Source organism: Pseudomyrmex gracilis, unplaced genomic scaffold, assembly GCF_002006095.1.
Source record: "Pseudomyrmex gracilis isolate BER0280 unplaced genomic scaffold, ASM200609v1 scaffold_115, whole genome shotgun sequence".
Classification (NCBI taxonomy): domain Eukaryota; kingdom Metazoa; phylum Arthropoda; class Insecta; order Hymenoptera; family Formicidae; genus Pseudomyrmex; species Pseudomyrmex gracilis.
In genome coordinates, this window is record NW_018020699.1 from 276355 (window position 1) to 289412 (window position 13058).

General features: G+C 35.8%; 2 protein-coding genes across 2 annotated transcripts in view; both read left to right on the forward strand.

Annotated features, from left to right (window-relative positions):
* The window catches only part of LOC109856334 (proton-coupled amino acid transporter-like protein pathetic), a 10133-nt gene extending 6699 nt beyond the window's left edge, over positions 1-3434 (forward strand). Inside the window, exons 7-8 of the mRNA XM_020431473.1 lie at positions 185-354; positions 914-3434. Coding sequence (XP_020287062.1) covers positions 185-354; positions 914-1167 — 424 coding nt within the window. The 3' untranslated portion in view covers positions 1168-3434. The remainder of the gene's footprint in view (positions 1-184; positions 355-913) is intronic.
* A 1808-nt stretch (positions 3435-5242) lies between these two features.
* Positions 5243-13018, forward strand: LOC109856354 (early growth response protein 2). The gene is made up of 6 exons (XM_020431503.1): positions 5243-5662; positions 6264-6419; positions 11151-11386; positions 11698-11984; positions 12081-12336; positions 12422-13018. Exons 1-6 carry the CDS (start codon positions 5519-5521, stop codon positions 12705-12707), a joined length of 1365 nt encoding a protein of 454 aa, XP_020287092.1. The 5' UTR covers positions 5243-5518; the 3' UTR covers positions 12708-13018.
* The last annotated feature ends 40 nt before the right edge of the window (positions 13019-13058 follow it).

A 13058-nucleotide genomic window follows, 5' to 3' on the forward strand; every position in this document is an offset into this window, starting at 1 on the left:
ATATTATTATTATATAATAATATTAATATTATAATAATTATATATTATAATATATTATTTTATATATATTATTTTATAATAATTATATATAAGAATAATAATAATATTATTATTATTATTATTATTATTATTTATTATCAAAAAATGAGACGATTGTAGATTTGACGAAGGGCAAATGTTTCAGTCTGGGTCAGACGGTAAAGCTTCTTATCGCTGTGGCTGTACTGTTTACCTACGGGCTGCAGTATTTCGTGCCGCTTGAGATCATGTGGAACGGCATGAAACACTGGTTCAGTCATAAGTACGCAACTATCGGCGAGACAACGATGAGAATAAATATGGTTATGTTCACAGGTAAGTGTGAAAAATAAACGAATAATTGCGTGCTTTGCGACGACTCAGTCTCATTTCGCTCGATATAATAAATCAATTGAGACGGAATTTGTGATTCGCAATTTTTGCATATTAAAATAAAATTAACAAACTCGGTTTTCAAAGTGTCTCTCTTGTTAATTTCTTTTGACATTTTATTTATTGAATATCTTGTATAATATTAGGTCTACCGGAAAGTTCTGTCCGTTTTTGGAATAAAACAAAATACAAATTTTTCTTACCGTCAATAAACTTGATTAAATAATATAATTGCCATTATTATTAATGATGATCTTGCCAGCGTGAAGGCAATTTGTATATCCCATTTTTGAAAAATTAAGAAAAATTTGTATTTTGTTTTATTCCAAAAAACGGACAGAACTTTCCGGTAGACCTAATACAATAGAAAATAAGTAATTTTTGTGATCACACACAATTTAGATTTACGCGCTTCTAATGTGAATACAATATAGAATGTAAAGTGTCACAATTGTTAGAAACATAACGATATTGATACGCGTCTCTTTGTTGTTTTTTTTAGTGGCTGTGGCAGTAGCGATACCAAAGCTAGACCCATTCATCTCTCTGGTTGGTGCAATATTTTTCTCTATCCTCGGTATCAGTATTCCAGCCGTCGTCGAGACGGTTTCGTGCTGGGAGAACCACTTGGGACCTTTTAAGTGGCGACTATGGAAAAACTGTTTCCTAGTTACATTCTCTGTATTAGCGTTAATATTCGGCACGTGGGTCTCAGTGGAAGATATAATCGAATTTTATGGTAAGCAAGACAAATAAATAGTATTTTACTACACATCACAGTGCCTACCTCTCAATTCTTTGTACATCTGAAATTTTCAATAGCGCAATTAATTAGCGCGCGTGTGTTGTCTGAACGCTAAATAATTCATTGATTGATGTGACATCAGTGAATTTTGCGTCATCGAATTGTGACCGTAAATGTTTTTCTCGCTTGTCTCCGCCATAAAGAAATATTATCGCGACTATTAAATGTAAATTCCAATTACTAGCGGAATTAAATGCAAAAATTGTGGAGCAGAAACATTAATCGCTGAATTTGATACGCAAACGTTATGACATTCAGTGGAGATGTCCACAATAAGTATATGTGTACAAAGCTAATGTTAAAGACGAGATATAAAAATTTTGGCAAAAAAAAAAACTAATATAATTTAATTGCATTAGTTCTCTAGGTAAACTTTCAAAACAATTCCGATTATTCGGAATTCTTTACAATTTCAAAATTTTACCTCTTCGGTCCACAGCAACGGGAAGTAACCCTCGCTGACGTACGCGAGCAAATCAACAGGTTGCTGGTTGACTTTTATATATAACAAATTGCCCTCTTTTATGACCTATAATATCGGCATCCCTGTCATCTCATGTATAACTATATATATCAGTAAAGTGACGTTCCTCATTCGGGATGTAAACCTCGCGCGTAATTTAGTAAATCAGGATCAGCGTGCGGAAAATGCGGTTCAGAAAAAAAGTAGCGGACCGTTCTAATTAAATTTTTTCGATCCAAACATCACAAACATTGTATGATAAAGCTATTATATAGTTATTTCACTATCTGTGTTTAACAAAAGACAATACAAGAGCGTGCGAGAATGTTTGTGCAAATACCTGACATTTAGTTAGCTCGATTGAACATTTGTGGGATGACATTTCACTTTCGTCTCAACTTCTAAACAGTAACACTCGTTATCATCGCAGAACTTTTTAGACACAGCTTGTAGCGCTTTGTCTCTTCAGTCCTTTTATTGTAACTTCGTTACTATAACAGAGGAGCATCTTTCTGGAATTTTTATTTTTTATACATGCAACAAAAATGAATTATACGTATCTACTCTTTTTTATATAAATCTTTTTTATATCGTCCGTTTGAAATAAAATATTCTCGCACTTCTATTTTCACGTTAAATTGTTATGGCTGTTGCCAAATGAACTTACCGACAAGTTTCTGAAGAAAAAATAAATATTTGCGATACGTGTTCTTCTATGTCGGAGGAAACGTGAGGAACTCTTTGCCGGAAACAACGTTGCACTCTTCGGTATTCCATATTTCCTGCACGCGACGGTCATGAAAACTGGTAATGTTACCAGGACGGTAACAAATTTTTAACGCCTCTATTTACGGTAAAAGGTCCTTCGGCCGAATTGTTTATCTATAACATCGACCGCAATATTTAAATAAAACTACTTCTATCAAAATAACTATATTGGCAATCAATAAATAGTCGATATATAAGCAAACTGTAAAACTAGTGTAATGTCAAAGTATTAAAGTACGTGATTAAACACGCTGAACAAGTATGCTCCTTCCTTCGTGGTTTTCACCATATTCGGTAGTTTACTGTTTTGCAAAAATACGCAAATCGTAGTTAAATCTGGATATTTCTTTGCATTTGCATATGAGTCTCAATCCATCAAAGATTATATTCTTAGCCTTTTCTCTTATAAATATTGACTTCGGATTTGGATACAGTTTTTGATATGAGATTGCCAAACTGATTTGTAAAAGTTTCTGGTAACGCGGCCAACTGTAGAAAATTTATATCTTTTTGATAAAATCAGAAGTGATTTGTTCACAGTGAAATGTTATGTTCTGTTTATTTTAAAAATGCTCACAAAAGTAAGTTAATTCTTATTTGATTTTATTATTTTTACCATATTATTATTTTTTATTGTACCCATGTATCCTATATTCAGTACAGTGACAACATCGTCCTCGACACATTTATGCTCTTTTCTCTGTTGAAACTGTATCTTTTCCTGAATACAAATTTAATTTCATCTTTAACTTCATCCATTTCCAATATATGTCTCTTTGTATGAACCTAACTATTATAAAAAAAGACTTCATTATTAAGACTTCATTATTAAGACTAACGCAACAATATTTTAATATTCGATAAATAGTATGAAATATATTTTATTATTTTTACCACAAAAAAAAAAAAAAAAATTTTAGTCTTTTATTAAAAGATAAAAAAAGAATATATTAAGTTTCGGAATTATTACACTTTTCATTGATAATATAAATATAATTCTTACAACAAAAATCTCGACAAAATTTTTTTTGTTGACAAGATACTAAAAAAATCTGTGTAAAAGCAAACGTTTTACGAGTCACTGCAGTGTTCAATTAATATTTGTTTGAAGTATCACACATATCTATATATAAAAATATTCAAGTAAATGATAAACGCACTCGTAAACATATGGCCCGTGCTCTGTAAAGAGCGGAGCTTCTTCTCTTTTCAATACTTCGTCCGGGTTAGGTAACATTGAAAATGTACACCATAAAAAAAAATTTGAACGATATACTATTCCAATAATTAAACGCAACAGTGTACCTTCTATCAGTCTCGTTTCCTGAAAGGAAAATACTGGTAAAAAAAAATACGCAATACTATATTATATATAAAAAATTAATAATTTTAATGTTTTATAAAAAAAATTATTTATGTAACGTTATATATTGAAGAAGAAAATTATTATTGTATCTCTGTAAAATATTGTCATGTATAAGATAAGATTGTATATAATTAATATCTTTTATATCTTGTAGTTTTTTTTCTAGTTATATACTTATAATTGTAAAATATCTTGTTAATTTGATCTATTCCGATTTTTGTAAATTATGTTTATAAATTATGGTCGTTATTCCGACGGCGATGAAAGTTACACCTAATACACTCCATAAAACATACTGACATGTGACTTTAGCGATCGAAACATATTGTAATTTGTAACATGTGTAATAATTTTTATGTAGTGTTCGCGTGCATAGAATTTATGATACACAAGTGTGGCGAGAGTAACATTTACGCGCGTTCAATATTTATTCTCTGACTAAATACGCCAACAAAGAGTACTTATTAAAAAATAACATGTTCGTGCGTCCAAGTCACGTAAAATATATATTATTATTGTATTTTATTATTATTGTATTTTATTTTTTGATGAGATTAAATATTTTATTATTGTTTGATCGCTAAAGTTTGTGATGAGATCTATCCATTGTGTGACGATTTTATCAAGTGTGATTTATTGTAAAAAGTAGTATTTTTTAAGTGTGTTAGATATATTAAGTTATAATGAAGTGTACACTAATAATTAAAATAGATACAAAATAATTATATTTAAATTTATTTTTACAGAGATGTAATTTGATTATATTTTAGTGTGTAATTTTTCTCCGTCTTACTTTTCAATAGATATTATGCAATAAAATATGTTTTTATTACTTACTTTGTCACAAAAAAAACCCGAAACATTTCTGTTTATTAAAAACAATCATCGTACGAACTACGTACAAATCAAAAACATTTTAGGGTAGAAGACACCCAATTACTGTCACCTGAATAATAAACTCTGGCGTTAGCGAATTGTTTTTACTATTTATTTATCAAAAACATGTGTTTTTCTTCTTATCTGGTATTATTCAATGTCTCTAATATAAGAAACAAAATAATACCGCGCTTCTCAAAATCTCTATTTTTATTTATAAATTTAATAATTAAAAAAGAAACGATTCGAGAGCTATTACTGTCACCCCTAAAATGAAAGAAATGAGAAAAGAATGTTGAGTGTGCTGGATTTTTTGTTATATTAATTGCACTTAAAATTCTATGTTAGATTTCTTTCATGCAAAACTTTTTAGGATTTATTTAATATTTTTAATAAAATAACTTAGGGTGACAGTAATTGGACAGGTGACATTAATTGGGTCTTTTACCCTAAATCTGGTAAAGTCCCCCGTAAAAATTTAAATACTCAAGTTGAGTGCAGACGGTGTAACAAGCACAGTGCAGTTTCCTTTGTCGCCGACAGCCACCGACAGCAGCGACAGACAGGTCTAAAAAAATGGCGGCGTTCATCTCTTCCGGTCGTAAAGCTTAGTTTTCATAACGGCAATTCCGTATAGCCGTCGAGTTCGTAGTTTGGAAGTTCCAGAAAGCTTGCAATATAATATTTCAAGTTCAATTCTGGATTTTATTCCGTCCGTTATTTTTTTGTGTTTCGCTCTGGCGTGAAGAATCGTGCGGCATTGGCTTCATAACCTATTTTGTTTTTGTACTCGCCTTTGCGCGTATTGCATTTCTATCCTGAAATAGTAATGGCAATGAATGAGGATTTTAATTTTACTGAGCTCTGTAGACTGTGCTCTCTGAAAAGTCCTCATCAGATGCAGATCTTCGACAAAGAGGCTGAGCAACGACAGCTGCTGTTCAAAATACAATCTTGCATTCCCACTATCGCGGTAAGTAAAAAAATTCAGAATTGTTATTGATGATAACTCTTTGTTTTTGAATATAGCTGTCGGTGTTTCTTCTTTGTTAAATTGTATATTTGTAATAAATACAATCAGGTATAACTAGTTAATTTTTTTTTAATAAAAATAAGTAATCAAGATAATGTTTTTACATAAATAAATATTTTAAACGTAACAGCTATGTGTGCATGATGTGGTTTATTTAATAAAAAAGCTAAATTGCTAAGTATACAAATATATGTATGACATATTACACTGTGTTGAAATGTTTTTTGTAATAAAGAATGATTAAAATGACAATTTATTATATGTACAATAAATATAATATCAAAGTAAACAAATAAATAGCTAAGAGAAAACAGAGACTAGGTTTTAAAAAACTTTAAATTTTATAAAATTATTTTAGAATTTCTAGCATGTAAAACAATATTATTCAGAGACGAGCTAAATATACGGTTGTTACAAATATTTTGCAATTTGTTTGATAGTTTATAAAAAATTATATGTATAAAAAAAAAAGAAATATATAGTTGTTTTTATTAGGTTTGCTTTAATAAAGATCAAATAAAAATGTGATGTTTTTTTACAGATAACAAAAGAGGACGACTTGCCAAAACATATTTGTCAAAAATGTATGTACAAATTAGAAATGTTTTATGAATTTCGCATCAGCTGCTTAACCACAGAAAATGTATTAAAAAATTATGCTACCAGTTTAAAGAACATCGCATCAATCAGAACTCAGGTAACTACATTTTATGTATACGTATACAAGGATTATATGAACATACATGTGTATAAACTTGTATGTAGCAAATGTAATAACTATCTAAGTACTAGAATTTTTTTACTCAGTGTTATATGAGTATTGGATTTTAATATACCAATTGAAAGAACTACAATATAAAGCACCTATATTTTTACACTATATTTTACATCAAATATTTAAGACTAGAGAAACAGTTTAATATAATAATATATAATAGTTTAATAACAGTTTAATATATAATATTACAACAAAATTATTATTAACAACATCTTTGTGTTGTTGTTTTGCTCATATATTTTTATGTAAAAACTTCAGTTTTTATTTGATATACAAAAATTGCTCTTAATAATTAGTATTATTTAAAAATTACTATTAAAATTACGAATATAAGATGTTTTTCTATCACGAGACACAGTTCGAAAGTAACGAGATATTCAAAAAATTCGGTTTAAACTCGAGCAGTTTTTTATTACGATTAATTAAATCATTTTCTCATTGTTATTCCCCATGAAAAACAGTTTTTTCGCGATCTCGTATAATGCGCCGCAGTATTCGTTGCGACACGCTAAAGAAATTTATGTCGATACAGCTTTGCGTTTTATGCATCATGTATGTGAAGACTTTACGCAACATTTCTGATGTTTTTCTTTATTCTTTTTTTTTTTTTTAATAATTTAGTGAAAATTAGTGTGGCGTTGTGTTTTCTGTTGTAGAGCACTTGTTATGAAAACTAGATATATAGAACTAATTAACTTGCATATGGAATGAAAAAGATTCAATTTAGAGGCATCATTAAGTCAACTGCGAGATCGTATCATGCATATATGTTTCTTCTTTTTTTGTGTGTTTCTGATAATAAGAACGACGAGTGAGAAAGACAAGGGCATTCGGGCAAGGAACACGGATTCCTCGGGGAGAGGGGGGCGAAGAGGGATCACGGGGGAAAAGAGGAAACGCGCGCAGGGGCGTCGCTGATCGGTAGCTCGAAGTGCTCAGGTCCCTGCTGGTTTCCCCTTTCCGTGTCTGCTGCACCCGGCGGCGCGCGATCTCAATAATTCCACCCTCACGTACGCCGAATGGTGACGCCGACGAGAGAGGCAAGGATAGATAAAGAGAGGATGAGAGAAAGAGAAAGAGAGAGAGAGAGAAGGTGGTGCGACGGTCGACGTCGCGTCTATTGATCGGGGCGTCGCGACCGCGAACCGCGCGTCGCGCGCATAGAAAGCGAAAGTCGCGTAAGCGTAACTCCTTTCTTCGCCGTCTCGAGACTGCTCTCCTCTCCCTATGCACCTCCATGTCTGCTGCTTCCCCTACCCCATTTCTTTTCCACCTGCCCGTTTTCTTCTCGCTCCCATCAGGTAATGTCTCCGTTCTTCTCTTCTGTTCTTTTCTGTTCGTTTTGTTTTTTTTTTTCTTCTGTTTTACTTCTTCTTTTTAACATTACTCTTCATCCTTTTTTCTCAAATATATTTATTTGTATAATATGTAACGTTTAATTTTGCATTATCATTATTTTTTTTCCATATTCTAATTTTATCTTTTATTACAGATTTGATACTTTTGCGTGTAAAAATGGAATCTACGTGCGTTCGTGCGTTATATGTTCAAGAAAGATTTAGTTCTACAGAACACAATATATAAATTCTATCCTGCCTGTCTCTTCTCCGTTGCTTTGTTTCCTTCTCTTTTCGTATCTTAAACGAATCTCGCATTTTCTCTTTCGATCTTCATCCTCCCGCTCACAGTCTCTCTCTCTCTCTCTCTCTCTCTCTCTCTTGCCTATCCGTCACACAGTACTAGGCACAGGTGCAACATGAGTTGGCGTGCATCTCCGAGAAGAAACCTGTTTCAAAACCTGGGATATCCCGACAATCCACACAGTCTCGTTACGTGGGTGACTCTCTCTTTCTCTTTCTCTCTCTCTCTCTCTCGTTGCCAACCGTCCCGGAATATCGGCGACGGCTCGTCGAAGGGCGGCGCGACGTCCTCGTTGTCCCTCTGGCGTCTCTCTCTCTTGGCTCGCTCCCGTGTTGCGGACGCGTGCGCAAGGTCTGTCTCCCTCCGCCTCTTTCACTCCCCGTCCCTCCCTCCCTCCCTCTTCTCTTTCTCTCTCTCTTTCTCACTCAATGTCAGTGTCAAGGTCAGCGGGCCGACGCACCGGTCGCGGAACGCCGTCGCCACCACCGCTGCTGCATACAAGAGATGCTCCTCCTCAAGTATCCGGTATTGCTCACCGGTAGTTTGTGTGTATATACACGCTGAGAGAGAGAGAGAGAAAGAGAAAAAGAGGAGTTAGTGAGTAGCAAATTGTACAAACGGAGGGTTATATACCGCCGCCTGTGCGCCTCTCCAAGCGTATATATCGTTCTTTGCTTCCTATCTCTGTTTCCTTCAAGTGCGCTGTCTACTTGCGCTTGCATTCCGAGGATATCCACCCAGTATATCGCAATGCGTCGCGTTGGTGCGTCAGTTTATACTCGATCGTGATCCTTCTTTGCCCTCCCTCTTTTCTCTCTCTCTCTCTTCTTTTCCTCTTTGTCTGATTCTTGTTCCATCTGCCGGTTTCCTACTCCTTCCCCTACGATTCCCTTCGTAGTAGCGCGCGAGTGATACACACGATCGCGTCCGTCGCGTGCATATACACACGTAAACACACACCTCCCGTTCTTTCCCTGCCTGCCGGCGGGGACCATCCCGTTTCGTCGCCCTCTCTCCCATCGTCGCTTCTCTCTTCCCCCGATTCGTGTTTCATCGTGGTCTTCGGCAGCGTGCCCGTCCCGATCGCTTCTTCTTCGTCGCACCTCGTAACGCGCCGCGCTCCGGTCGCGGAGTGCATTCCACGGGGAACCTCCGCTCGGCATCATCGGCATTTGTGTTTGTTCTCTGCGTCCGTGTGTGTGTGTGTGTGTCACCGTCTTTTACTTCTTCGCTCATCTCTCTCTCTCATTTCTCTCCTCTTTTTCTCTCTCTCTTTCCCGTCGTCTCTTCCACATACACACGTTTCGGAAACTTCTCATCATTTCTCTGCGTCTCTGATTCCAGCTCCATCGTAGGAGAAACCAGCTCCTCTTTTCCCTTCATCCAGTTCTTTCTTTCCTTCTCGCGGAGTCGGACGGCGAGGGAAACGTCTCCCCAGCCGTCTCGCGTTATCCCCTCCGCGCGCGCCATTGGCCGCTTTTTTCGCCTCTTTGTCCTTGCATCCTCCCGCGCCGGGAATCGTCGGCGACGACGACGGCTCCCAGCTCTCTCTACGTGGGCTCTCTCTTCTCGCTCCCCGTTGAACCGCGAGATTCCTTCGCGAACGCACCACCGCACGAAAAGCACGAAAGCGCGCGGAGCATTTCGCACAAGCGAGCGCACGTGTCAGTGTTTTTTTTTTTATTAACATTTGCATTACGATCGTTTTTTAGTGCGTTACGTTAACGAGAAGTGTTTGACTGTTGCATCCATCGTCTCGGACACTGTGTCTGGTAGTTTCAAGAAACTCAATCTCTCTTAATCGAAAATAAGTACGTTCCACACACACATAAAATCAAAAGTTGTTGAATTCTTTCTCTTCTTGCATAAAATCGATTCTGTGTGATTCAAAAATTTACTCGAAGCTGTGTTTTGTTTCTGAGTTTTTTTGTTTTTTTTTTTTTAAATCTCACACAGAGCCTAACAATCTTTTTGAAGCCGAGCGTAGGGATTCTAGTAGTGGTGTACGGTAAGCGCGTTCAAAAAGACACGGGTGCTTGTCTCTTTTGTGAGAACGATCGACTTGCCGCGACGGCTTCTTCTTCCTCCCATCTCTCTCTTCTCTTGCTTTTCGACCATTTATATATTGTCTGGATTGGTGTTTTTCACATAACGCACAATTAAGAATCTCAAATGCAAAAAAAAAAAAAAAACGATATTTGTCTTTTTTAACACAATTAATGCGGATATTTTTCTCGTACTGATAGTTTTCACAATGAATAAATAAAAATGAATATGAAAGAAAGATCACGTACAGTCTTAACTAAGATTGCAATAATTTGATTTTCTCGAAGTTTTCTCCTCAACGTGCGATAACTTTTCTCTCGTTGTTCTCTTCGCCGAGAGACCTTGACGAGGCAATAGCGTACGCTGTCACCGGGAGGGGAATAATACTGCACTTGCGCTTTTCTGGATCTTTTCGTGAGGAGAAAATTTTAATTTAAAACAATCAGTTTCATATATTAATGAAAATCTCGCAAAGAAAGTTGTGATAATGTGTTAAAAAATAAACTCTACGAGAATTAGCCGAGAAAAGACTTGTAGTACATATAACTATAATTATATATATATATATATATATATATATATATATATATATATAATTATAATAAAATAATTTTTTTGAAAAGGATTTCTGGCTTTATATCCACGCAGGCTATGGGGATCTTTTTCGTAAAGCCATTTTGATCGTAGTTCTTACGAAAGACAAATCTTCGACGCCATAATGTTTAATAAAGACATTAGTAGACGTATTGGTTCTCGCATAATCTCAAGATAAATTAATATTTTGCCGAGAGTGGAATGGTAAATTTATGTAAAAAAAAAAAGATTAAAAAAGGATGAAATATAAAACCAAATAGAAAATTTTCACAAAGTTAATTACAAATTAACATTTATCATGTAATATTTATTGTGAGAGATAGTGATATTATAACAAACGCGGCGATAAATGAAACGATTTGAATGTAGGCCACGGATAAGGACAAGATGTCAAACGGACAGCAACGCTCGGCTTACGTGGAATCGCACGTTTCGGCACACACGGCACTGCAACAGCACATAGTGGCCCAACAGGCTGCTCAGGCGAGATTAGCGGGGCCCGGGCCACCCGTGGCCCCACAAGCGCCGAACCCTACATTTACCTTACCAGATGATGGACTCGGCTACGATGACGGCGTCAGGGTACTACGTTCAATTGGAACATGGTGCGCAAAATATATTCTTGAATCGCGATCGTTATATAAGTAATTGTAACATATATATACTCATTGTGTTTCTCCGTGGAACATCTTCCAAGTTTTTGAAGTTTTAAATTTGAAAGGGAAAAAGAATTGATTTAATATCGATAAAAGTGCTTTTTTTTGTAACATTCTCAATATATCAACAGTTTTATTTAGCTAACGCGCAATTGGTTACTTTTCTGTATTAACAATTTTGTAACAAATTTAAAAGACCAATTGAAAACACTAATTTAAAAAATATTGATTATTGTTATTGTGCTTTTTCTCGTACACAGGTCGCCAGATTATTCCCCAATGCGTCCCGGCAGCATGATGCCGGCATTTCCTGGTGCAACGGAACAACAGTTTGCAAGTAGAGGACCGGCTGTGAATCAGGCTCTACGAACGACAAATAGCGTGAGCATTCGTCCGGGATCCGTTTCGAAGGCAACCAATACAGGTGAGCCCACGACGAAGGCTTTTGCCTGTACTGTCTGCGGCAAAGGACTCGCACGTAAAGACAAACTCGTCATTCACATGCGTATACACACCGGGGAGAAGCCATATTCCTGCGAAGTGTGCGGTGAGTACGAAAATATAATCAAGAATTATAATTGTCGATTCGATAACAAAATTTAAGCAACTAAAAATAAACAAAGAATGCAATCGGGTATTATAGGCAAAGCGTTTGCGCGTCGAGACAAATTGGTCATTCATATGAACAAACTTCGACATCGACCTGGCGTTTCACCTCTGTCGGCACCCAGCACACCAAGGTCCGATCAGCAGCAACAACAACAGCAGCAAGCGCAACAACAGCAACAACCATCTCGTCAAGATACTATTCACAAGTTGAAGGAAGAACCAGTGAGTTGGGCTTGCGATCTGTGTGGACGAGTGCTCACTTCTCGGGAAGAGTGGACACTGCATACTCGGTTAGTCTGTCACTCTAGTTTTGTGAAATTATCTTAAATATCTAATGTTTTTAAGTATAACTACTTATTTTTATATTATTTGCAGATCTCACATTGCGGAAGCAGCCGCGCCGCCGCAACATGCCGCTCCATACTTTCCTGGATCTGTACCGCCTCCGCAATCTTACACATCCGAAAGAAATTTCTGTTTAATGTGTCGTGTAGATTTCACGGATAAGACCGAATTCATGTTTCACATACGCACGCATAATAGTGACGCGCACCAGCAACAAACTGCGGCAGGACAACAATCAGGCGGTAAACAAGGTGACGCCGCGACAGCTGAACTGATTGCCAGAGGACTTGTTGATCCGTCAGGATTATGCAGCTAGAATTACTCCTTTCCTTGTCACTACATACCGTCGATTTGTGTCTTACCATAGTACAAGGTCTCTGCTCCATTTTGACCAGAAACTTTTTTGCATAGGATGTCATGCGTATTGTGATCGTAATGAAATATATGTAAGGTATACATACCATTTTATCGAGATAATATAGATACACAGTAGTATAGTCAATAACACTGATTATACAAATAATAGAATTCATATATTGACACTTTTGTTAATTGATTTGCTATAACTTGATCATATAACTAATTTTTTTCTAATATTTTTATTCCAAGTTTTGTAGAGAGCAAATAATGAAGAAATAAAAGTATTGATATATATATATATATATAT